The sequence below is a fragment of the Choloepus didactylus genome, chromosome 23, assembly GCF_015220235.1.
Source record: "Choloepus didactylus isolate mChoDid1 chromosome 23, mChoDid1.pri, whole genome shotgun sequence".
Classification (NCBI taxonomy): domain Eukaryota; kingdom Metazoa; phylum Chordata; class Mammalia; order Pilosa; family Megalonychidae; genus Choloepus; species Choloepus didactylus.
In genome coordinates this window covers 20,814,066-20,840,219 of record NC_051329.1, presented here as the reverse complement: position 1 = coordinate 20,840,219, position 26,154 = coordinate 20,814,066, and the positions used below count along the sequence as shown (strand labels likewise).

Below are 26,154 nucleotides of genomic sequence, written 5' to 3'. Positions count from 1 at the left end.
CCCCTCAATGACAGGGTCAGGTTCATTCCTGGAATCCATGTCCCATGTTGCCAGGGAGACTCATTCACCTGGGGGGGTTCTGTCCCACTTCGGAGGGAGGGTGATGAATTTATTTGCAGAGTTAGGCTTAGAGAGAAAAAGCCCACATTTGAGCAACAAAAGAGGTTCTCTGGAGGTGTCTCCTATGCATAATTATAGGTGGGCTTAGCCTCCCCTTTACAACCATAAGTTTCACAAGTGCAAGCCTCAAGATCGAGGGCTTGACTTATAGAGTAGGGGTCCCCAAGTTCACATAGCGTATGTTACGTCCACAACAATCCATCCATATCTCACATTATCATCGCTTAGTTGTACAATCCTCATCATTCTCCATTTTAAACAATTCTCATGACCCAAAACACCTCATAGCTCTTTTCAGCCCTTAATTATTTGTCCCTAGTATTTGTGTGTTACTAGTAAGGTATTCCCACTAATTATAGTCCCTAGTATGCAATAGGTAGGTTTTTCCTATATACACTTCTGTTTTCAACTCTCTGTACTAGTGTCATACCTTAGAAGTATACAATGCAAATACCTAGCTATATTTGTAGTGCTGATCCATGGAATATATGCCTTTAAACAACCCCTTTCAATCCTATTCGCCTTCAATTCAGCTCTGATAATCCCATTAACAAACAATCATCACCCCTGTCCATTCCCATACCTTTGAATTCACCCTCATTAACATATTTGAACATATTAGATTATCATTCCCCCTCCACTAGCTTCTGTGTATCACTAGGCCCCCAATATTCTACATTATAAGACACCGATTTTACATTTTTCAGGGAGTTCATTGGAGTGGTAACATACTGTGACTATCCTTTTGTGTCTGACTTATTACACTCAGTGTTATTTCTTAAAGGTTCATCCACGTTGCCATGTTTCAGGACCTTGTTCCTTCTTACTGCTGCATAGTATTCCTTCATATGTATGTACCATATTTTGTTTATCCACTCATCTGCTGAGGGACACTTGGATTGTTTCCATTTCTTGACAATTGTGAACAATGCTGTTATGAACACCATTGCACAAATGTCTGTTCGTGTCATTGCTTTCAAACGTTCTGGGTGTATACCAAGAAGGGAAATTGCCAGATCATAAGGTAATTCAATATCTAGTTTTCTGCAGAACCACCAAGCTGCCTTCCAGAGTAGCTGTACCATTATACATTCCCATCAGCAATGAATAAGAGTTCCAATTTCTCCACATCCTCTCCAGTGTTAATTGTTTCCTGTTTGTTTAATGGAGCCATTCTTATTGGAGTGAGATGGTATCTGATTGTGGTCTTCATTTGCATTTCCTTAATCGCTAGTGAAGATGAACATTTTTTCATGTGTTTTTAAGCCATTTATATTTCCTCTTTGGAAAAATACCTTTTCATATCTTTGGCCCATTTTATAATAGGGCTGTTTGCACTATTGTTGAGTTGTAGGATTTCTGGATATATGCAGGATATCAATCTCTTATCAGATATATGGTTTCCAAATATCCTCTCCCATTGAATTGCCTGCCTCTTCACCTTTTTGGAAAAGTCTTTTGAGGCACAGAAGCTTTTGATTTTGAGGAGTTCCCATTTATATACTTTTTCTTTTGTTGCTTGTGCTTTGGTTATAAAGTCTAAGAAGCTACCTCTTATTACCAGGTCCTGAAGATGTTTCCCTATATTATCTTCTGAGAGTTTTATTGTGCTGTCTCTTATATTGAGGTCTTTGATCCACTTTGAGTTAATTTTTGTATAGGGTGTGAGGTAGGGGTCCTCTTTCATTCTTTTGGTTATGGATAACCAGTTCTCCCAGCCCCAATTGTTGAAGGGACTGTTCTGTCCCAGTTCAGTGGATTTGGGTTCCTTATCAAAAATCAGTTAACCATATATCTGGAGGTCTGTTTCTGAACTCTGAATTCAATTCTATTGATCAATATATCTATTTTGTGCCAATACCATGCTGTTTTGACCACTGTAGCTTTATAGTAGGCTTCAAAGCCTGGAATTGTAAGTCCTCTCATTTTGTTTTTCTTTTTTATGATGTTTTTGGCAAGTCAAGGTCCCTTTCCCTTCCAAATAAATTTGATAGCTAGCTTTTCAAAGTCTGCAAAGTAGGTTGTTGGAATTTGGATTGGAATTGCGTTGAATCTGTAGATCAGTTTGGATAGAATTGACAGCCTAATGATGTTTAGCCTTTCTATCTATGAGCACGGAATATCTTTCCACCTATTTAGGTCCTATTTTTAAAAATTTCTTTTAGTAAAGTTTTGTAATTTTTTGCAGAGAGGTCTTTTATGTCTTGGTTAAGTTTATTCCTAGGTACTTGATTTTTTAGTTGCTATGGTGAATGGAATTTTGTTTTAATGCCACTTCAGTTATGTCATTACTAGTTGTGCCGGTTTGAATGTATTATGTCCCCCAGAAAAAGCCATATTCTTTGATGCAGTCTTGTGGGGCAGAGAGAATAGTGGGGATTAAGTTGGAATGTTTGAATTAGGTTGTTTGCATGGAGATGCGCCCCACCCAACTGTAGATGATAACTGATGGGATATTTCCATGGAGGCATGGCCCCACCCATTCGGGGTGGGCCTTGACCAGTGGAGCCATATAAATGAGCTGGCTCAAGGAGAGAAAACGCAGTGCAGCTGTGAGTGATGTTATTTGAAGAGGAGCAAGCTTGCTAGAGAGGAATGTCCTGGGAGAAGCCATTTTGAAACCAGAACTTTGGAGCAGACGCCAGCCATGTGCCTTCCCAGCTAACAGAGGTTTTCCGGACGCTATTTGCCATCCTCCAGTGAAGGTACGCAATTATTGATGTGTTACCTTGGACACTTTATGGCCTTAAGACTGTAACTGTATAGCCAAATAAACCCCCTTTTTATAAAAGCCAATCCATCTCTGGTGTTTTGCATTCCGCAGCATTAGCAAACTAGGACACTAGTGTATAGGAACATTACTGACTTAAGTGCATTAATTTTGTATCCCACCATTCTGCTGAATTTATTAGCTCAAGTAGCTTTGTCATCAGTTTCTCAGGATCTTCCAAATATAAGGTCATATCATCTGCAAATGACAGTTTTACTTCTTCTTTTCCAATTTGGATACTTTTTTTTTAATTAAATTCAGTTTTATTGAAATATATTCATATACCATATAATCATCCATGGTGTACAATCAACTGTTCACAGTAACATCATATATTTATGCATTCATCACTCCAATCCATTTTTGAACATTTTCCTTACATCAGAAAGAATCAGAATAAGAATAAAAAATAAAAGTAAAAAAGAACACCCAAATCATCCCCCCCATCCCACCCCATTTTTCATTTAGTTTTTTACCCCATTCTTCCACTTATCCATCCACACACTAGACAAGGGGAGTGTGATCCACAAGGTTTTCACAATCACACTGTCACCCCTTGTAATTCACATTGTTATACAATCGTCTTCAGGAGTCCAGGCTACTGGGTTGGAGTTTGGTAGTTTCAGGTATTTACTTCTAGCTATTCCAATACATTAAAACCTAAGAGGTGTTATCTATATAGTGCATAAGAATGTCCACTAGAGTGACCTCTTGACTCCTGAAATCTCTCAGCCATTGAAACTTTATTTCGTTTTGGCTACCTTTTATTTCTTTGTCTTGGCGAATTGCTCTGGCTAGAACTTCTAGCACAATGTTGAATAACAGTGGTGACAGCAGGCATCCTTGTCTCATTCCTGATCTTAGAGGAAAGGCTTTCAGCCACTCACTATTGAGTACTATGCTGTCTGTGGGTTTTTCGTATATGCCCTTTATCATATTGAGGAAGTTTCCTTAAATTCCTACCTTTTGAAGTGGTTTTTTTTTTTTTTTTTTTTTTTTTTATCATCATTTTATTGAGATATATTCACATACCACGCAGTCATACAAAACAAATTGTACTTTCGATTGTTTACAGTACCATTACATAGTTGTACATTCATCACCTAAATCAATCCCTGACACCTTCATTAGCACACACACAAAAATAACAAGAATAATAATTAGAGTGAAAAAGAGCAATTGAAGTAAAAAAGAACACTGGGTACCTTTGTCTGTTTGTTTGCTTCCCCTACTTTTCTACACATCCATCCATAAACTAGACAAAGTGGAGTTTGGTCCTTATGGCATTCCCAATCCCACTGTCACCCCTCATAAGCTACATTTTTATACAACTGTCTTCGAGATTCATGGGTTCTGGGTTGTAGTTTAATAGTTTCAGGTATCCACCACCAGCTACCCCAATTCTTTAGAACCTAAAAAAGGTTGTCTAAAGCGTGCGTAAGAGTGCCCACCAGAGTGATCTCTCGGCTCGTTTTGGAGTCTCTCTGCCACTGAAGCTTATTTCATTTCCTTTCACATCCCCCTTTTGGTCAAGAAGATGTTCTCCATCCCACGATGCCGGGTCTACATTCCTCCCCGGGAGTCATATTCCACATTGCCAGGGAGATTCACTTCCCTGGGTGTCTGATCCCACGTAGGGGGGAGGGCAGTGATTTCACCTTTCAAGTTGGCTTAGCCAGAGAGAGAGGGCCACATCTGAGCAACAAAGAGGCATTCAGGAGGAGACTCTTAGGCACAAATACAGGGAGGCCTAGCCTCTCCTTTGCAGCAACCGTCTTCCCAAGGGTAAAACTTATGGTAGAGGGCTCAACCCATCAAACCACCAGTCCCCTATGTCTGTGGTCATGTTAGCAACCATGGAGGTGGGGTAGGCGATTACCCCTGCATTCTCCACAGGCTCCTCAAGGGGGCACTACATCTTTTTTTTTTTTTTCCTTGTTTGTCTTTTTTCTTTTCTTTTTTTTTTTTTTTTAACTTTCCCTTCTTTTTTAAATCAACTGTATGAAAAAAAAAGTTAAAAAGAAAACAAACATACAATAAAAGAACATTTCAAAGAGACCATAACAAGGGAGTAAGAAAAAGACAACTAACCTAAGATAACTGCTTAACTTCCAACATGTTCTTACTTTACCCCAAGAAAGTTACATAATATAGCAACATTTCAGTGAACTTGTTCCTACTACATCCATCAGAAATTAACAGACCATAGTCATTTCTGGGCATCCCCAGAACGTTAAATAGCTTATCTGTTCTTGGATTATTGTTCCCCCTTCCTTAATTGCTCTCTACTGCTAGTTCCCCTACATTCTACATTATAAACCATTTGTTTTACATTTTTCAAAGTTCACATTAGTGGTAGCATATAATATTTCTCTTTTTGTGCCTGGCTTATTTCGCTCAGCATTATGTCTTCAAGGTTCATCCATGTTGTCATATGTTTCACCAGATCGTTCCTTCTTACTGCCGCGTAGTATTCCATCGTGTGTATATACCACATTTTATTTATCCACTCATCTGTTGAAGGACATTTGGGTTGTTTCCATCTCTTGGCAATTGTGAATAATGCTGCTATGAACATTGGCGTGCAGATATCTGTTCGTGTCACTGCTTTCCGATCTTCCGGGTATATACCGAGAAGTGCAATCGCTGGATCGAATGGTAGCTCTATATCTAGTTTTCTAAGGAACTGCCAGACTGATTTCCAGAGTGGCTGAACCATTATACAGTCCCACCAACAATGAATAAGAGTTCCAATTTCTCCACATCCCCTCCAGCATTTGTAGTTTCCTGTTTGTTTAATGGCAGCCATTCTAACCGGTGTTAGATGGTATCTCATTGTGGTCTTAATTTGCATCTCTCTAATAGCTAGTGAAGCTGAACATTTTTTCATGTGTTTCTTGGCCATTTGTATTTCCTCTTCAGAGAACTGTCTTTTCATATCTTTTGCCCATTTTATAATTGGGCTGTCTGTACTATTGTCATTGAGTTGTAGGATTTCTTTGTATATGCAAGATATCAGTCTTTTGTCAGATACATGGTTTCCAAAAATTTTTTCCCATTGAGTTGGCTGCCTCTTTACCTTTTTGAGAAATTCCTTTGAGGTGCAGAAATTTCTAAGCTTGAGGAGTTCCCATTTATCTATTTTCTCTTTTGTTGCTTGTGCTTTGGGTGTAAAGTCTAGGAAGTGGCCTCCTAATACAAGGTCTTGAAGATGTTTTCCTACATTATCTTCTAGGAGTTTTATGGTACTTTCTTTTATATTGAGATCTTTGGTCCATTTTGAGTTAATTTTTGTGTAGGGGGTGAGGTAGGGGTCCTCTTTCATTCTTTTGGATATGGATATCCAACTCTCCCAGCCCCATTTGTTGAAAAGACCATTATGGCTCAGTTCGGTGACTTTGGGGGCCTTATCAAAGATCAGTCGGCCATAGATCTGAGGGTCTATCTCTGAATTCTCAATTCAATTCCATTGATCTATATGTCTATCTTTGTGCCAGTACCATGCTGTTTTGGCAACTGTGGCTTTATAATAAGCTTCAAAGTCAGGGAGTGTAAGTCCTCCCACTTCGTTTTTCTTTTTTAGAGTGTCTTTAGCAATTCGAGGCATCTTCCCTTTCCAAATAAATTTGATAACTAGCTTTTCCAAGTCTGCAAAGTAGGTTGTTGGAATTTTGATTGGGATTGCATTGAATCTGTAGATGAGTTTGGGTAGAATTGACATCTTAATGACATTTAGCCTTCCTATCCATGAACATGGAATATTTTTCCATCTTTTAAGGTCTCCTTCTATTTCTTTTAGTAGAGTTATGTAGTTTTCTTTGTATAGGTCTTTTACATCTTTGGTTAAGTTTATTCCTAGGTACTTGTTTTTTTTAGTTGCTATTGAAAATGGTATCTTTTTCTTGAGTGTCTCTTCAGTTTGTTCATTTCTAGCATATAGAAACATTACTGACTTATGTGCATTAATCTTGTATCCCGCTACTTTGCTAAATTTGTTTATTAGCTCTAGTAGGTGTATCGTTGATTTCTCAGGGTTTTCTAGATATAAGATCATATCATCTGCAAACAATGACAGTTTTACTTCTTCTTTTCCAATTTGGATGCCTTTTATTTCTTTGTCTTGCCGGATTGCCCTGGCTAGCACTTCCAGCACAATGTTGAATAACAGTGGTGACAGCGGGCATCCTTGTCTTGTTCCTGATCTTAGAGGGAAGGCTTTCAGTCTCTCACCATTGAGTACTATGCTGGCTGTGGGTTTTTCATATATGCTCTTTATCATGTTGAGGAAGTTTCCTTCAATTCCTACCTTTTGAAGTGTTTTTATCAAAAACGGATGTTGGATTTTGTCAAATGCTTTTTCAGCATCTATTGAGATGATCAATTGATTTTTCCCTTTCGAGTTTTTAATGTGTTGTAATACATTGATTGTTTTTCTTATGTTGAACCATCCTTGCATGCCTGGAATGAACCCCACTTGGTCATGGTGTATGATTTTTTTAATGTGTCTTTGGATTCGATTTGCAAGTATTTTGTTGAGGATTTTTGCATCTATATTCATTAGGGAGATTGGCCGGTAGTTTTCCTTTTTTGTAGCATCTTTGCCTGGTTTTGGTATTAGATTGATGTTAGCTTCATAAAATGAGTTAGGTAGTGTTCCATTTTTTTCAATGTTTTGAAAGAGTTTGAGTAAGATTGGTGTCAGTTCTTTCTGGAAAGTTTGGTAGAATTCCCCTGTGAAGCCATCTGGCCCTGGGCATTTATTTGTGGGAAGATTTTTGATGACTGATTGGATCTCTTTGCTTGTGATGGGTTGGTTGAGGTCTTCTATTTCTTCTCTGGTCAGTCTAGGTTGTTCATATGTTTCCAGGAAATTGTCCATTTCTTCTACATTATCCAGTTTGTTGCCATACAGTTGTTCATAATATCCTCTTATAATTTTTTTAATTTCTTCAGGATCTGCAGTTATGTCACCTTTTTCATTCATTATTTTGTTTATATGGGTTTTCTCTCTTTTTGATTTTGTCAGTCTAGCTAGGGGCTTGTCAATCTTGTTGATCTTCTCAAAGAACCAACTTTTGGTGATATTTATCCTTTCTATTGTTTTTTTGTTCTCTATGTCATTTATTTCTGCTTTAATCCTTGTTATTTCTTTTCTTGTACTTGGTTTAGGATTGGTTTGCTGTTCATTTTCTAGCTTCTTCAGTTGATCCATTAGTTCTTTGATTTTGGCTCTTTCTTCCTTTTTAATATATGCGTTTAGTGCTATAAATTTCCCCCTTAGCACTGCTTTTGCTGCATCCCATAGGTTTTGGTATGTTGTGTTCTCATTTTCATTCGTCTCTATATATTTAGCAATTTCTCTTGCTATTTCTTCTTTAACCCACAGATTGTTTAGGAGTGTGTTGTTTAACCTCCAGGTATTTGTGAATTTTCTAAGTCTCTGATGGTTATTGACTTCTAATTGTATTCCATTGTGGTCAGAGAATGTGCTTTGAAAAATTTCAATCTTTTTAAATTTATTGAGGCTTGTTTTATGTCCCAGCATATGATCTATTCTGGAGAAAGTTCCGTGAGCACTAGAAAAGTATGTGTATCCTGGTGATTTGGGATGTAATGTCCTGTAGATGTCTGTTAAATCTAATTCATTTATCAGATTGTTTAGGTTTTCAATTTCCTTATTGGTCTTCTGTCTGGTTGATCTATCTATAGGAGAGAGTGATGTGTTGAAGTCTCCCACAATTATTGTGGAAACATCAATTGCTTCCTTTAGTTTTGCCAATGTTTCTCTCATGTATTTTGTGGCACCTTGATTGGGTGCATAGACATTTACGATTGTTATTTCTTCTTGCTGAATTGCCCCTTTTATTAGTATGTAGTGGCCTTCTTTGTCTCTCAAAACATCCCTGCATTTGAAGTCTATTTTATCTGAGATTAATATTGCTACACCTGCTTTCTTTTGGCTGTGGCTTGCATGAAATATTTTTTTCCATCCTTTCACTTTCAGTTTCTTTGTGTCCCTGTGTCTAAGATGAGTCTCTTGTATGCAACATATTGATGGTTCATTTTTTTTGATCCATTCTGCGAATCTATATCTTTTAATTGGGGAGTTTAATCCATTTACATTCAACGTTAAAACCGTGAAGGCATTTCTTGAATCGGCCATCTTATCCTTTGGATTATGCTTGCCATATTTTTCCCTCTCTCTATTAATATCCTTTATTGTACCCATACCGAATCTCTTTAGTACTGAACCTTTCTCCAAGTCTCTCTGTCCTGTCTTTGTTTCTCTGTCTGTAGGGCTCCCTTTAGTATCTCCAGTAGGGCAGGTCTCTTGTTAGCAAATTCTCTCAGCATTTCTTTGTCTGTGAAAAATTTAAGCTCTCCCTCAAATTTGAAGGAGAGCTTTGCTGGATAAAGTATTCTTGGCTGGAAATTCCTCTCACTCAGAATTTTAAATATATCGTGCCACTGCCTTCTTGCCTCCATGGTGGCTGCTGAGTAGTCACTACTTAGTCTTATGCTGTTTCCTTTGTATGTGGTGAATTGCTTTTCTCTTGCTGCTTTCAGAACTTGCTCCTTCTCTTCTATGTTTGACAGTGTGATCAGTATATGTCTCGGAGTGGGTTTTTTTGGATTTATTCTATTTGGAGTTCGCTGAGCATTTATGATTTGTGTATTTATGTTGTTTAGAAGATTTGGGAAGTTTTCCCCAACAATTTCTTTGAATACTCTTCCTAGACTTTTACCCTTTTCTTCCCCTTCTGGGACACCAATGAGTCTTATATTCGGACGTTTCATATTATCTATCACATCCCTGAGGTCCATTTCGAGTTTTTCAATTTTTTTCCCCATTCTTTCTTTTATGCTTTCATTTTCCATTCTGTCATCTTCCAGGTCACTGATTCGTTGTTCAACTTCCTCTAGTCTTGTACTATGAGTGTCCAGAATCTTTTTAATTTGGTCAACAGTTTCTTTAATTTCCATAAGATCATCCATTTTTTTATTTAGTCTTGCAATGTCTTCTTTATGCTCTTCTAGGGTCTTCTTGATTTCCTTCATATCCCGTACTATGGTCTCATTGTTCATCTTTAGTTCTTTGAGTAGCTGCTCTAGGTGCTGTGTCTCTTCTGGTCTTTTGATTTGGGTGCTTGGGCTTGGGTTATCCATATCGTCTGGTTTTTTCATATGCTTTATAATTTTCTGTTGTTTTTGGCCTCGTGGCATTTGCTGAACTTGATAGGGTTCTTTTAGGGTTTGTAGACGAGTTGAAGTCCTTATCTCTAATTTATCAGATCTACAGCTTCGTGGAGTACACTTTCTCTAACTAACCAGCAGGTGGCGTCCACGAGCCACCTGTTCTCCACAAGCCAGATCTCCCCTGCTTAGCCTTTTTGGTGAGTGGGGGAGTGAGTCTTGTGGGGCCCAATTGGTGTACCAAGCTTGCGTGTGTAGTTGGTGTTGCCTGCCCTGTATGTGGGGCGTGTTTCTGGGCAGTCGGGGAGGGGGGGTGGCCCTAACAATCAAATCTCCCTGATGATCCTAGAGTTTTAAAGCTGCTGCAATAGTCTAATCCTTCAGTTCAGTCCTGCCACAGTTTGTCTCTGCCACTGACCCACAAGTCTTTGGTATTGGCGTATGGCTCCTGAGACTTGCAAGTGGGCCCCTCTTCCAGGCTGTGCAGCCCGGGTCCTCTGTTGAGGGATGACTGTGCTATGTCACAGGTGAGTGCCGTCCCCCCAGGGCAGTTCTGGGCTGCTGGGCTGTGTTGGGAGGCTCCCAGTCTGCTCAAATGATGGCTGAATGGGGCTCTGTTAATTCACACTGCTCCCCCTTCCCAGCTCTGGGACATTCAGCTGAGGTTGCAGGGAAGGCTAATGTCCACGCCCAGTTTTGTGATGTGTGCCTGTTATTTGAAGCACTTCCGTCACACTGGGTTGTCTGGGGCAGCTCTGGGCTATGGGGCTGGCGATGGGCAGGAGTGTTTCCTGTCCACCAGGATGGTGGCTGTGAGCGGACACCCCCCTTTTCTTGGGAAGTTGTGTTGTTTAGTGAATTTTCTCAGCCACTGGATTATTGCTTTTTGTCTCAGAGCTCTCTTAGTTCTGCTCTTGACTTGACGTGCCCAAATTTCAATTCTTTGAAGCTTTCTGTATTGAGCTTCTTAGAGTAATTGTTTTAGAAAAAGCAAAAAGGATTTAAAAAAAAAAAAAAAAAAAAAAAGGCCCTCCTCAGAGATCTAATGGGTTATTGAAATGCTAATAGACAAAGCAACCAGGGTCATTAAGGAAAGGTGCACAGGGCAGAGAGATCAGCTTTGCTTCGGGATTTGCATATGCGCCTCAAGGCCTGATCTCCGCCCTTCCCCTTTCTGTGTTCACCAGAACTCCAAAAATCCTCTGCTTTTATTTTGGAGTTTTTCGTGTTGTTTTTTTTCTATGCCTGTCTCCTCTCTGCTGCGCTGGCTGCTCTCAGAGTCTCTGGTGTCTGGTCTCAGTCTATCTATGGTTGGAGTTTGAATCAGTAGAATGAGTTTCCGATAAGAGCAGCCACTGCAATTCTCCCTTCTCCTTCCCGGAGCTGACGGCCCCTCCTCCCCCGGGACTGAGCCTGGCAGGGAGGGGCGCGGGTCCCCTGGCCGCAAAAACTTACAGATTTCGCTGATCTCAGCAGTTCCACTTTTTCATGAGTGTTGTATGAAGTATGCCCAAAGACAGATTGCTCTGTGGTGTCCAGTCCACGCAGTTCCTGGCTTTTTACCTACTTTCCTGGAGGAGTAACTAAAACATACAGCTCACCAGTCTGCCATCTTGCCCCGCCTCCGCAATGATTCTTATATTTGTTGTCCATCATTTCCCTAAGATCCATGTCAAATTTTTTATTTTTTTCCACCATTTGTTCTTTTGTGCATTTGCATTCAATGGTCTTGTCCTCTAGTTCACCTAGTCTTTCTTCTGCCGTTTCAAATCTGCTGTTGTGTGTCTCTAATATATTTCAAATTTGATCCATGTGTCTTTCATTTCCATAAGATCTGCTATTTTTTATTTACTCTTTCAAATTCATCTTTGTGCTCTTGTAGAGTTTCCTTGATTTCCTTTGTGTCTTTAGCCATGTCACTGCGGTTGTTTTGGAGATTTGTTTGTACTTCTTTAATTAATTGCTCCAAATTTTGTGTCTCTTCCGGGTTTTTAATTTGTTTGTTTGGCTTGTCCATAGCTTCTAGATTCTTCAAGTGCTTTATGATTTTCTGTTGGCTTCTGGGCATTTACTTGTTTTGATAAGGTTATTTTTGGAAATGCAGGATTATTTGAGCATTTATATATAATTTGGCAGAGGTACAGCTTGCTGGAATGCAGTTTCCCTAACCTACCAGCAGGTGGCACTCTCTGAAGTAGGTCTTCTCTGAACTTCTTGTATGTGCTGGGCAAGGTCCAAACTGGGTGGGGAACCAATCAATGCACCAGTTCTCCATGTGCACTGGGGATTGCCTGCCCTGGGGCTGCAATGTGGGCCCTGTGCAGTTCAGCAGGGAGTCCTGTCCAGGGCACCCTCCAGCTCAGACATGCTCCATTCCCTGTTTGCCATGTGCCCATGAACCTCTGAGGTGTGGGAGGGGCTCCTGATGCTTCCGCGTGGCATCTTCTCCTATCCCTGCTTCTTGCTGGTGCACACCCTGGACTTCGGTGGGGGAAAGTAAATGCTGCCTCCTGGGTTCCCTCACAGGAGCTCCCCACTGTCTGGCTGTGGAGGATCACCTCCCCAGCTAACTGCCAAGGTGGGTGCTCGGGAGTGGAGAGCTGCTGCTTACTCCCTTGCCCGGTAGCTGTCTTGGTGCTGCCAGCCTGGGAGGTGGACCCAGCCAAACAAACTCACCCTATCCCTCGAGGTGCCATGTTTCTGTGTTTCTGTCCACCTCTCCTCCATGTACCATGGGGGACCCTCTATGGCCAGTCATATCCCAAAACCACCGTCCTGGGCATCCTCCAGTCCCTCTCTAGTTTCTTTCACAGAGGAGAACCCCCTCTGCCTCACCCACTTGTTTTTTTAAAATAATATTTCCTTCAAATGAAATTATGGACTCATTCATAGGGCAGAGTTAGTGTGGTCGAAAGAGGCATGGGTTAGAAAGCAGAATTTCTGAGTTCATTCATTCAATAATCACCTGTGAAGCCCTCACTCTATGCCAGGGACTGTTCTAGACCCTGGAACCAGGCAGGCTCTCTCTGCTCTTGTTGAGCTGCTGCACCAGGTGTAAGCATGCTCCAATACAGGTGTACTAGTGCTATGAAGAGACTAGGGCAGGTGCCCTCCCTCCCTCCAGGGCCTGATGATGATGGTAATGATGGTGATAGCAGCGCAATCCCCTTATATTCCCAAAGTGCCATATAGTTAAAAGTCTTTTTTTAAAATAACAGCTTTATTGAGATAAAATTCCCATACCATACAATTCACCCATTTACAGTGTGCCACTGAGTGGTTTTTAGTATATTCACAGAGTTGTGCAACCATCACTATGACCGATTTTAGAACATTTCCATCACTACAAAAAGAAACCCCATGGTGAATGCATAATTCTGTGATTATACCAAGAGCCATTGATTGTATACTTTGGATGGATTATATGTTTAAAAAAAAAAAAAAAGCCACCAGAGGGTCAGAACTTGGCTAGAGCTCAGGGGGCAATAGGGGCCTGGATTTGGGGGCTGAGCTGGTTCCTGTCCTGATTCCAAAGTTTGTTGTATGGCTTTGAGCAAGTTATTTAAGTTCTCTCAGCCTGTTGGCTCATCTGTAAAATGGGGATAATAATTGTGCCTGTCTTGGGGGTTGTGGAGAGGGTTAAAGGAGGGGATGCAGGGTCTGATTCAAGAATTTCCCCTCTCCTGGACACCAGACTCTATGTGCAGCTCTGTACCTGACACTTCCACTTGTGTGCTTAGCAAGCATCTCAAAGTCGACTCCTCCAAAACCAAACTTGCTTCTCCACATCTCAGTTAACAGTGACTCTATCCTTCTAGTTGCATGGGGCAAAAAATTTGAAGACTTCTCTATCTCTCTTGCACCCACATCCAATAAGCTCTTCCTTCCAAATACATTCCTTGCAAATATATACTCACCCAACCTTGGTCCGAGCCCCATGGCCTCCTGCCTGGACCACCCCAGGGACTGCCCCTCCTGTCTGTTCTCTGCTCCAGCTAACCCCACTCGCCGAACCTTCTTCAGGCTTCTCTCCTCACCTCCTTCACCTCTGCACAAATGTCATCCCCTTCCTAAGGCCTTCCTTGACCACCCTATTGACAACTGAATCCCACTCAGTGCCCTGCATCCCCCCCCATCCTCCTTACTGTTTTTTTTTTTCATAACACTGGTCACCACTTAACATGTTATCATTGGCACTTTTTATGTTGTTGCTTTGTTTTGTTTATTGTATGTTTCTCCCCACCAAAAAGTGAGCTCTCCTAGGACAGGAGTTTTTCTTTTTTCTTCACGGTTGTATCCCTCAAGCCTAGAAATGGCATTTGGCATTTAGCACATGCTCAGAGATTATTTGTTGACTGAACAATGAATCAATAAATGTCAGCTATTATTATTTAAAAACATAAAAAGAAACCCTGTACTCTTTAGCCTTCACTTCCCCATCCCTCCATCTCTAGAAAACTAAGAATGTATACTCTTTTCTCTAAGGATTTGCCTGTTCTGGACATTTCATATAAATGGAATTGTATGATATGTGGCCCTTTGTGGCTGACTCCTTTCATTTAGCTTCATGTCTTCAAGTTTCCTCCAGGCTCCTTTTCATTGCCTAGTAATATTCCGTTGTATGGATAGACCACATTTTGCATGTCCATTCCTCAGTCGGTGGACATTTGGGCTGCTTCCCCTCTTTGGATATTAGGAATGATGCTGCTATAACCAAGTCTTTCAACATTATCTCATTTGGTTCTCCCCCACACGCATGATTTATGTTGTGTATTTGTTAGTACACCTGCACTACAGGTGAAGGACTAAGGCACAGAGGGTTCAGGGATCCGCCCAAGGCCACAGGGCACTTTAACAGCAGAGCTGGGAGGAGAACCCCATCTCCACTCTCTGCCCAGTGTTTCTCAGCTTACCTGGCTGGATGCACAGAACCCTAACTGCCCATTGCCCCCACCAGCTCCATTAAGAGGGAATGAACTCAATTATGCAGGCCCTAAAATGTCTCGCTCTTTCTCCTTACAGATTCTCTGAATGGTCCTGCTTCTTTTTCTTTCTTGTGTGATTTTCTCCTGCCTGATCTTTTCCTGGTGGAAAATCTGGGGGACAATGGCGGACTCCAAGCCGGTCACCAAGAATAAATCTGAAGCAAACTTCGTTCAGAGCCAGGAGCCTCTTCCAGCCTCGGACAGCTCAGAGGAACTGCTGCAGAAGAATGGCGACAGCAGCTCACTGCCAAAGACCCCCGAACAGGCCGAACCAGCCTCCCACAGAGACCCCAAAGATGCCTGTTGGCCGAGAACTTCCCATCCACCCCCACCCCTGAAGCCCCCAAGAAGCCCCCTTTCCTCCAGTGACCTGTCGGCCTCCCCAGAGCCCCCAACCAATGGGACAGTGGCCCCAGAGGCCCCAGGTACCAATGACCTGTCCTCCCCAGCTGGGACCCAGGGTCAGCAAGCCAGATCCCCCTCTAAAGAAGAAGAGAAGCAGGCGCACATCAAAAGGCAGCTGATGACCAGCTTCATCCTGGGCTCCTTTGATGACAACTCTTCCGACGAGGACCCCTGTGCTGGCTTATTCCGAGAGTCTTCCAGGAAGGGCAGCCGGGCCAGCCTAGGGGCCCTGTCCCTCGAGGCTTTTCTGATCGCAGGCGAGCCTGAGACCCTCGTCCACACCATGAGGTAACCAGGAGGGGCAGAGTTAGGGTGGGGCCTGTTCCATCCCCATTCCCTTCTCCAGCTTGGTCATGGCATCTGCTGATGTCAACTCTTCGAGGAAGCTGGGGAGCCTCGTACAAAGTAGAGGCAATAAGCCTTCCCTCCTGCCTTCCTTTCCAACTTTCAAAATCATTTATTGAGCATCTACTGCATATACAGGGCCCATGCCAGGAAAATGGCTTTCTAGAAAAATCTCAGCCTAATTGGGGAAGATGATCTTGTGTAGATAACTACTTATACTCTAAGCAGAATGAGCTAAAAGCCACAAGTGATCATGGGAATCTGGAGGGAGGGACGGTTCTCTGTGAGTCCAGAAGAGACATTCGTTTGTTCGTTGATTTGGTCGCTTGTTCATTCATTCAACAGGTAAGTAACAAAGGGAAAGCACACCTTCCCCCGGTGATGCCTAAAAAGCAGAAACTTGGATAATGTAACTTACGTCCATCAATTTCATAACAGGAGGGACTGTCCCAGGGGTGCAAGTGGTGGCTGTTTGTTTTTGTTAACATCCCCAAATTACAAATGTAGTACCGGTAGAAAATTTCGGGAATGCAGGAACGTACAGAGAAGAAAAAAGCCACCAGTCTTAACTGCCAGCCGGAGATAACCTCTGTTCTCATCTCGGTGTTCCTTCCAGACCATTTTCCTCCCTTGGGAGTGGTGAGAACTCACTGGTTATTCTTTTAAGCATCTCCTGCACTTTCTTTACCAATATGAGAAAAACTTGGATGAGCGGATGGGTTCTTCCATATGTACCCAAGTTAACCATGAGCTCTTTAACCCTAGTGGCTGGAAATGGGAGACAGAGAAAAAAGAAAGAAAGAAGAAAAGAAAAAGCAAGCATCTCCTGTGCTGACAATCTTTGGGGCAAAACTCTTTTGAGTTTCTAGAAGGGGTAAAGGGAGAGAAGCCTTCAGAGTCTTTGGAGTCAGACAGAGCTGGGTTCACTCTGTGACCTTGAGCATGGCCTTTCTCCTCTCTGGGCCTCAGTATGTAATCCACAAATGTTAAATGGGATAACATTTGTAAAGAATGTGCAGAGTTAGGTTCATACCAGTTTGCTCAGGAAGCAGCAGATTCCTCCCCAGTTCCTTTTCTGGACCTGCCCTTTGCTCACCAGCACTCAGATCTACCCAGAGCTTCCCCTACAGTGTATACAAATTACCCCATTCATCCCTTATATCAATGGTTCGAGGCTGGTGGTGGATCCCCATGTTACAGATGGGAAAACCGAGGCTCAGAGAGACAAAGTTCCTTTCCCAAGACCATACAGCTAGGAAGAGGCAGAGCCAAGTTTCAAGGCCAGGGCTGTCTGAGTGCAAAACTCATGTTCTTTCCACCCTACCATGGTGTTCTCTCTTCAGCCGTTTCCAGCGTTCTCTCCCCTCCAAGCCCCTTTCTTTACCTCAGTGTGGCAGGGATTAGGGAAAAGTATTTTATTAAACCAGTTCACCCAAAGAGACAATGTGAGGGCCCATGTTGGGAGTGGGTCACCCATAGGGGTGGCCAAGCAGTACCTTGGGTGGGTGTGAGGGACAGGGGAGGTTGGTTTCTCACCGTAGCTCCAGCAGGAAACAAGATGGAAATGGTTGCTGCTCCCAGGGACCTATGTCCTGGCAGGGAGAAGGGAAATGGACAAATAAACAGATGAGCAAACAAGATGGCGCCAGGTGGCACTAGTGTTAGAAAGGAAGTGGTACAGGGAGAGGGACTAACTTCAGGGGTACCTATTTTAGAAAGGGGGGCTCAGGTTGGAGAAGAGCTCTCAGAAGAGGAAATGTTCAAGCTAGATCAGAGTGGTCCAACAGAATGCTCTGCCTTAATAGAATGTTCTAGAAATGCACTGACCAATCCGGTAGCCACAGGCACATGGGGCTACTGAGTCCTTGAAATGTTACTAGAATGATGAAGATCTGAATTTTGAATTTTATTTAATTTCAGTTAATTTCAATTTAAATAGCCTCATGTAGACAGCACCGTTTGAGACCTAATGGATGAGAAGGAACCAGTATGAATTATTTCTTCAGGTGAATTAAGAGGCCCACAGGCTTGCCAACATATTAACAACAATCTTCTTCTTCTTCTCTCATGAGTTTTGGACTCACAGAAAGTTGTGAGGATTAAATGAATTAAAATTGCTAAGGTACTTAGCAAAAGAATAAAGCACTCAAAAATGGTAGGTTAAAAACGCAGTAGCGCTGCTACTTCTGGTTGCCTTCCAGCCTGTTGGAAATCATACATATCAAAATGAGGCTGAAATTCTGCTATCTTCTGGTAGAGTTCTGGGACTTGGTATTTGGGCATCTGGGGGCTTTGAGCCCCTTGGCAGCCCGGTGTTGACGTTTCACAGTGCCCCGTTTACCTCTTTGTTCACTCCGACTGGTAGGGCCTTGGGCCAACTCTCTGAAAGGATGTGCAAGACTACTCCACTCACCCACCCCTGCTCCAAAGTGTTGCTTCACGAGGGCCACTGCTGGCTTTTTTCTCTTATACAGGGTGCAATGTCTTTTTTCCTGGGCTCAAAGGTCAAATGTTCATTTTGGGTGTGGGTCATAGAGTACCGTGTGGGCAGGTCCCCCAGCCAGTTGCTCGCAACCAGCTTGAGCACTGAGGAAATGACTCAAAGGCAAATATGGTGAGAAAGAGTCCCTGTTGATAGAATCCGGGAAGCTTTCATTATTATTATGTTCCTTGATAAACCGGGCAAATCTTTGAGCGTTTTGAGACCCCAGTTTCTGCAAAATGAGATGCAGGGAATAGGGATTTGGCTAGTCCAACTCGAGGGGCCCTTCCAGCTCTGATCTAACCTTCTCCATTTCACAGACAGAAAACTAAGGCTGGGGGAGGCCTGGGGTATTTATTCTAGGGCTCTGCACTCACGTGGAAACCACGGCAAAGGAGTGACATGTGTTTGTGGAATTGCCCCTGCTCCTTGCGGGGAGCCCCTTGGCCCCCTATTCTGCCCTGGAAGGTCACCTCAAGTCGCCCACGTTGGCCCCTTCCCCTCAGACTGCCAGCTGGGAGACTGGCTAAGGACTGGATGGAAAATGCAAGTGTTTAATTTTGTGGTTGGGGAGGAAGCTCTTTTGGAATGTCTTCAAAGTGGCCTTTCCCTTTCTGCTATGACCTCAGCATCCCAGAGCACTCTCAGTCGCATCCCCCTTCGGGGCCTTTGCACCTGCTGTTTCCTCTGAACTGCAGTGCTCCCTTCCCTGCCCTTTTCAGTGCTCCCACCAGGGCTTCATGGGTGTGCCCTGTGCAGTCGCTCGGGGCCTAGTGCTTAGAAGAGTCCACGCTTGGTCTAATGCTTTGCTGTCATTGTCTTGAAATTTTAAATTTTTGAACAAGGAGCCCTGCACTTTGATTTTGCACTGGGCCCTGCAAGTTATGTAACTGGTTGTGCCTCCGCCCCCAGCTCTTTGACCAGTAGGCTCATCCAAGTCCTCTCCTCAGAGGACCTTCCCTGTCCCCCTCCCATCTTTAAAGAATCCCCCCACCCCCCACAGTTTCTTGAGCCATCACCCTGGTTTGTTGTATTTACCACATTTAATCACTCCCCGAGATTAAGTCTGTTATTTCCTTATTTATGTATTTTTTTACTTGGTTATTACCTGTTTCTTCACACTAGATTGCAAGCCTCATGAAGGCAGGGCCATATTTATCCTGATCTCCACTTCTCCCCACTGCCTAGCCTAGTGCTTGTTCACGGTACACTTTTTTTTTTTAATTCAATTTTATTGAGATATATTCACATACCATACAATCATCCATGGTGTACAATCAACTGTTCACAGTACCATCCTGTGGTTGTGCATTCATCATCATGCTATACTTTTAATAAATATTTGCCAAATACATGAATACAGTAAGCAACACAAGCTTGCCAAAGACAGAATTCTGCATTCTGAGGGTACACAGATCACTTGATGAATGAGTGTGAGAATGGGCAGATGGATGGATGAATGGAGAGAGGGATGAATAGGCGTTTTATTGTTACTCTTCAGAAATAGAATCAGAAAATTCTTTTGGCATATATCCTTGACTTTGCAGACTAGTTCTGGGGTTAAACTCCAATTTTGAATTTTTCTTCTATCTTTAATATGGTTATAAAAACTCAACTCTTCCTCTCCTTTTTCCCCTAACAAGAGCTGCTAAGAATATACACACAATGGCTTTGTATTGTCTGTTCAGGTCTCCCAGGCCCTCCCCTCCCCTTTGGGTTCATCGCAGGACAGGGGCTGGGACTTGGCCTTTCTTTGGACTTGGAAGCTGTCCCCGAGGGTTGGAATTCCCGTGCAACACTTAGAAATGAAGCTGATGAGAACATTACATCACACGGCTAAATAGTTGCCCATACACTATTAAATGAAGGTTACAAACGCTAACTCTTCAATGTGATCACATCTTTGTTTAAATAGCAGCAGAGCGTATAGCACATAGAGGGCTCCAGGGGTAAGATCCCTGGGTTCAAAGGTGCCTCTTACTTCCTGGTTGTCCTGATAGTACCTACCCTATAGGGTGCATGTGTGGATTGCCTGGGATGGGACAGCTTCAGAATTCCTCAGGGGCAGTCCTGAAATTTAAAAAAAAAAAAAAAAAAAAAAAAAAAAAATCTGAAACAGAATAGGTTTTTTATAAGTTGGTGGTAAATTCTTTCAGCAGGAAAAGTCATTCCAAACTAATGCAAAGTTATTTTATACTTTTCATTCATCCCACTTTATATGAGTAATCATGCTTTCTGGTTTTGAAATATCAAGATAGTGTGTGACATAAAGCTTTCCTTAAAATAAAAATAACATCCACATCAGGCCCTGGGACATGCTCAGGACTGTCCCGGGCCCCTAGCAAAGACAGAAAGATGCTTGTACGTAACAAACCTGTGTGTGTGTATGCGTGTCTTGAGAGATTGCTTCCAAAGAGTTATTAATCATTGTCATTATGTGGTACGATTATGAGTAAATTTAAATTTCTTCCACCTTTTCTAGCTTCCTGCTCTTTTTATCCCTGCTATAGCAAGTTTTAAGAATGTTTATTAATAAAACATGATAAAAAATATTGGGAGAAGAAGTGAACCAGCCATCTCACTCCCTAGATCAGGCAAGTGCAGCCTATTCAGGGGGTCTGTTAGTGGCTCCCCACAAGATGATGCTAGGACCAGAGCACCCACCAAATCCAGCCTCCTTGCAGGTGCCGACCAGTGACCCTTGCGTGAACTTTGCCACCTGATGGTACTGGGTGCTTTAAAGGTTGGGACATCCCCCTTTCCTACCCAATCCACTAACCCTGAGGGTTAAAGGCTGGGGTTCCTGCAGACACCTCCCCACTCCCCACTCATTCTTTCCATTAGTGGGAAGGGTCAGGGAACCCTGGGCAACCATTAAGCTGTATGACCTTGATGACATCACTTATCCTCTTGGGAGCTGGCCTGGATGCTCCAAGAACTCCGTGGCTCTAACAGTCTGTAGTTTTGTTCCTTTGTTTGTGGAGGGGTGTGCAGGGGGCTGGGAGATAGGGGAAGGGAGCAGGTTGAAAATTGGCAGAAGTTTGTTAATTTAGAACCCTTTCTCCTGGGTCAGTTACTGCAGACGGTCTGGGTTTTAGGCAAGAGTGAGGACCAAGGCAGAGATGAAATGGGCAAATGGAGAAGCTAAGACTTTTACCATCTATTCTTTGGCTTGGGAGAGTTTATTTTAGCCCTGGTGGATTCCCGTCACTGGGGTTGGTACTATGGAGGCACGAGGTGAGACCCAGCTTCTGCCTTCAGGGAGGCCAGGGCAGGTCTGAGAACAAGCCCTGAGCATGTCCCCGATCTAAGCAGAGAGAGTATAGGAGGGTTAGGAGAACAGATGCTGGAGGCTGAGAGCAGCTGGCATGCTGCCTCCTCCACTTAAGCCGTCACGTGACTTGGGGCCAAGCTGTTACCTTTCTGTGCCTCAGGTCCTCTAAAATGAGGTCAGAGTGATACATACTACCTCCTACGGCTGGGGTTCAGGCTTAACTGAGACACTCCGAGTACAGCCCTTAAAAGCAGTGTCCTTAGTGCGGTCATTGTCATTAAATAAGATGCACAGGACCAAGTCTCAGACCAGCCCCGTGACCTCTCTGAGCCTCAGTCTCATCTTCTGTGAACATGGGATAATAGTTGTGCCTACCTCGCAGGATTGGGCATTGTATGGGAGGAAGTACCTGGCACGGGCCGTCCAGAGCTGGCTCAGTTGCCGTCAGTTGAAAGGGCCTCAGCCGGCCGCATACGCCTTTAAGATGTAGCAACTGTGTCCACCGAAGAGGAAGCAGGATTGAAATGGCAGATGCGATGTCCCTGATAAAAGGATAAAGCACAGAGTAGCACACAAGTGCTGAGCCTTTTCCTCCGTGCTACTTCCCAGACCTCTCATTTCCATGTTGGAGGCATTGAGATAAGAGAGGGTTAGCAACACAGCGGACTGTGGACCCCAGGAAGGCGTGTGAGGGTCGGTGGAGTCTGCATATGAAGGAGGGGTGGGGCCCTGCCCCGGAGGTAAAGAAACAACCAGAAAATAGCTCACATTGGGGGCCTGGCATTGCACTCCCTTTCCCTGATAGGATCCTGGGTGGGCTTGTAGTGGGAACTTCTTGGCTCCTTCTCGTTCCCCTGTATCTTTTCCATTAGCTCTGAGTAGTAAGCGGGTCATAAAACTTCAGATTGTCCACAAATGCTTTTATTAGTCCCTGAATGGAATGCCAGAGGTTTTTAAATAATGTTTTTATTTATTAATTCACTTACTTAGGAAGGGGCTGGCAGAAACCCCATTTTGAAATCTCTTTAGCTCCTAAAATATTTTCCGGAACTTGAAAGAAAGGGGATCCCTCTCTTTGAGTTGTTGTATTTTGGAATGGGTATTGAGGCTTGGGGGAGGTTGGCTATTAAATCAATCCAGGGTTAAGAGCAACCAAAACTTTTTACTTTTTCCCCCCTGCTTAAGCATCACTATCCCATTTTAGAAAAATCATTCCTGTCTGCTCCATACTTAATGTAACATTTCATGAAAGCACATCATATGGGGATGACTTTGTAGGTGAGGGAGTGGAGAGAAGGGATTTGCCCAACGTCATATGGTGGGTGGGGGCAGGGCTAAGGCCATCTTGTCCACAGGTTGCTACTCAATTGTATGAGCCTTTTCTTTTGATTCTCTCTCTCTCTCTCTCTCTCTCTCTCTCTCTCTCTCTCTCTCTCTCTCTCTCTCTCTCTCTCTGTATGTGTGTTGTTAGTGATCTGGGGTTTCCTTCTGCAATACTAACAAGTTAAATTTAGCCTTTGTTAAGTTTGAGAAGAAGGGCTTGTAGCACAAGACTGCAACTTCAGCCAAGTTTGAACTCTTTCATCGAAAATCCCAACTTTTGCCCAACTGCTCAGGCTTGCATAAAGGCGCATAGGTGTATATGTTATTCTTTCCCTCCTACCTTCTGTTCCCCAGCAGATGATGCAGGCAGAGAAAGTACAAGTCATTATCATTCTGATGAAAAGAAAAGCTGGCCCATCTAAGTGAAATTCCTTTCTTGAGAGTCTGGGGTAAAAGCTGTCTGGAAGGATGTGTAAGCTGAGGTGTTAAAATGCCCACACAGTGTTCCAAGGATTTTTGGGGTTTTGGCAATAGAGACTAAAAAAGTAGAACGATGCAAGTAAACTGATGAGTGGTTCTTTCCCACACAATCCTAACTGACGTTGGGTAGTGTAGGGGTGTTTCAAAATCCTTTCATTTCCTTTTTATTTGCTTTCCATTTTATTTCCTTTTTAATCACTTTCTCTATTTTGAGATGGTTAAATTTAAATTTGGATCATTTGGGGGCTGAATTCTTTTTGGTTTTGGTTTGAAACTGTCAAAAAGGAGTCAGCCTAATGTAGATTTCTTTTATGGAGAGAGTGCAGAAAAGGTCATGTAGGACATTCTAGAAATTCTGAAAAACTGAGAATGTTGTTCTCTTGTTTTTAAAAATTTTTTTTTTAAACCTGCTGTTGATATTCTTAATATACGGTTAGAGCACAGCTAAGCAATGCCCTCAGTCAAGGCTGCTGAGCCCACTCCTGGGAGTCATTCTTCACATTGTGGTCACGTGACTAATGCCCCCTGGAGGTGTGGCCCTGCCTGCACATTTTGAAGGGAATTGATTTGCAAACATTTACAGTATTTCTTTGTTTGCTTGTTTTGTTATACACATAGGTTACATTTATAATTATTGCAATGTTTTCTAGGCAGTGTTTGGATCCTTTGTATTTATTATAACTACTTGGAGAAGCATCCATCCATTCATTCATTCAAACTGAAATCAGTTTGTCACCAGCTCTGTGACCTTGGGCAACCCAGTTTTTTGTTTGTTTGTTTTTTAATTAAATTCAGTTTTAGTGAGATACATCCACACACCACACAATCACCCACAGTGCACAATCACCCGCCCACAGCACCACCATACAGTTATGCATCCATCACCCCAATCCATCCCTGAACATCTTCCTTACACCAGAAAGAATCAGAACAAGAATAAGAAATAAAAGTAAAAAAGAACACCCAAATCATCCCCCCATCCCACCCTACTTTTCATTTAGTTTTTGTCCCCATTTTTCCACCCATCCATCCATACACTGGACAAAGGGAGTGTGATCCACAAGGTCCCCACAACCACACTGCCACCCCCTGCAAGCTACATTGCTATACGGTCGCCCTCAAGAGTCAAGGCCACTGGGTTGGAGTTTGATAGTTTCAGTTATTTGCTTCTAGCTATTCCAATCATTAAAACAAAAAGTGTTATCTATACAGTGCATAAGAATGTCCACCAGAGTGACCTCTTGACTCTATTTGAAATCTCTCAGCCACTGAAGCTTTATTTCATTTCATTTCGCATCCCCCTTTTGGTCAAGAAGATGTTCTCAATCCCACGATGCCGGGTCCAGATTCATCCCCGGGAGTCATATCCTGCGTTGCCAGGGAGATTTACACCCCTGGGAGTCAGGTCCCACGTAGGGTGGAGAGCAGTGAGGTCACCTGCCGAGGTGATTTAGTTAGAGAGAGAGGGCCACACCTGAGCAACAAAGAGGCACTCAGGGGGAGACTCCTAGGCACAATTATAAGCAGGTTTAGCCTCTCATTTGCAGTAACAAATTTCGTAAGGGCAAGCCCCAAGACAGAGGGCTCAGTATACCAAGCTGTCAGTCCTCAATATTGTGAGCACATTGGCAACAATCCAGGTGAGGAAATCCAACACTTCTGCATTTCCCCCCAGCTCCTTAGGGGGACCTTGCATATATAGTTTTATTCTCCACCCAATTAGTTTGGGATGTGTGGGCAACCCAGTTTTGAACCTCGGTTTCCTCAACCGTATTACAAGGATAAAATCAGTAGGATTTTTGTGAGGATTGAATGAACGAAGGCACAAAAGAACTCTCAGTAAATGTTCATAGTCTCATCAGGAGTTTATTTCTGCTCACTGTGGACCTACACGGTCTTCTCTCTTTCTAGTAGGGGACCCAGGAGGTCTAAGGTGGGTCCTAGAAGCTTACTGGGGGGATGGGAGAGGGTAGGGTATAGTGGAGCAAACGTGTACTTGGGGGAAGAGGTGAAAGGACAACCAGAAGCCGGAATTGGGAAGCCCAAAATTGACTTGACCATGGGGGTGTGTAACAGGCACAGTGGTGGTGTCTGACTCATTTTACATTTCCCATATTTTCCATCACTTTCCTCTTGTATGTGTATATACAAACATATTATTTGCTTGAGATTTTCTCCTGGTTGCCAACATACCAGAGCATCCCATTCTCCTAAAACTCTTCTGCTCCAATCGGGTTGCTGGGGAAGAAAGTGGCAGAGCGGTCTTTAACAGCAGTCCCCTCCCCACCCCCCATCCCCCCCATGCCCCCCAGCCCCCCAGCCCCTCCCAGCCCTCGCCTGCCCCCATAGATCATCGGCGGCTCGGCGATTGGCTGGTCTCGCGGGGCGGGGCCGGGGGCGGGGCCGTCCCGGGCGCGTCAGTCCCGGACACTTGCCTGCATTTCGGGATGGAGAAGGCGCTGGGTGGGCTTGGGTATCCTCTGGCTGCGGCGGAACCCGGTCCGAGGCTCTCGAGGACCGCGCCCCCAGCTCCCTGTCGAAGCCTGGCCACGCTGCTGGGCCCCGGGACCAGGGTCTGCTTCATAGGGTTGGAGGGTGCACGCTCAGCACCCCAGCAGGAGCCGGGGTGGGATTGGCCCGCGGGGCGGTCAGCATGAGTCCGCCAAGTGCAAGGTCTGTTTCCCTGATCTCAAAGGAAAGTAAGTAAGCCTGTTCCTTTAATAATGGCCGTTTTGAGTTATCTTTTACAAACTTGTGCAGGCTCCCGCCCCCACCA

General features: G+C 43.5%; 1 protein-coding gene across 5 annotated transcripts in view; it reads left to right on the top strand.

Moving 5' to 3' along the window:
* Positions 1–26,154, top strand: part of ACACB (acetyl-CoA carboxylase beta) — a 166,513-nt gene that overhangs the window by 22,553 nt on the left and 117,806 nt on the right. For 4 of the 5 annotated variants that reach the window (XM_037816975.1, XM_037816972.1, XM_037816974.1 and 1 more), the window contains one exon: positions 15,107–15,762. In XM_037816975.1, the coding sequence (XP_037672903.1) occupies positions 15,116–15,762 (647 nt within the window). In that variant the 5' untranslated portion in view covers positions 15,107–15,115. Of the gene's footprint in view, positions 1–15,106; positions 15,763–25,860; positions 26,078–26,154 lie in introns of those variants that run through there. The other variant, XM_037816976.1, reaches the window with a different exon arrangement.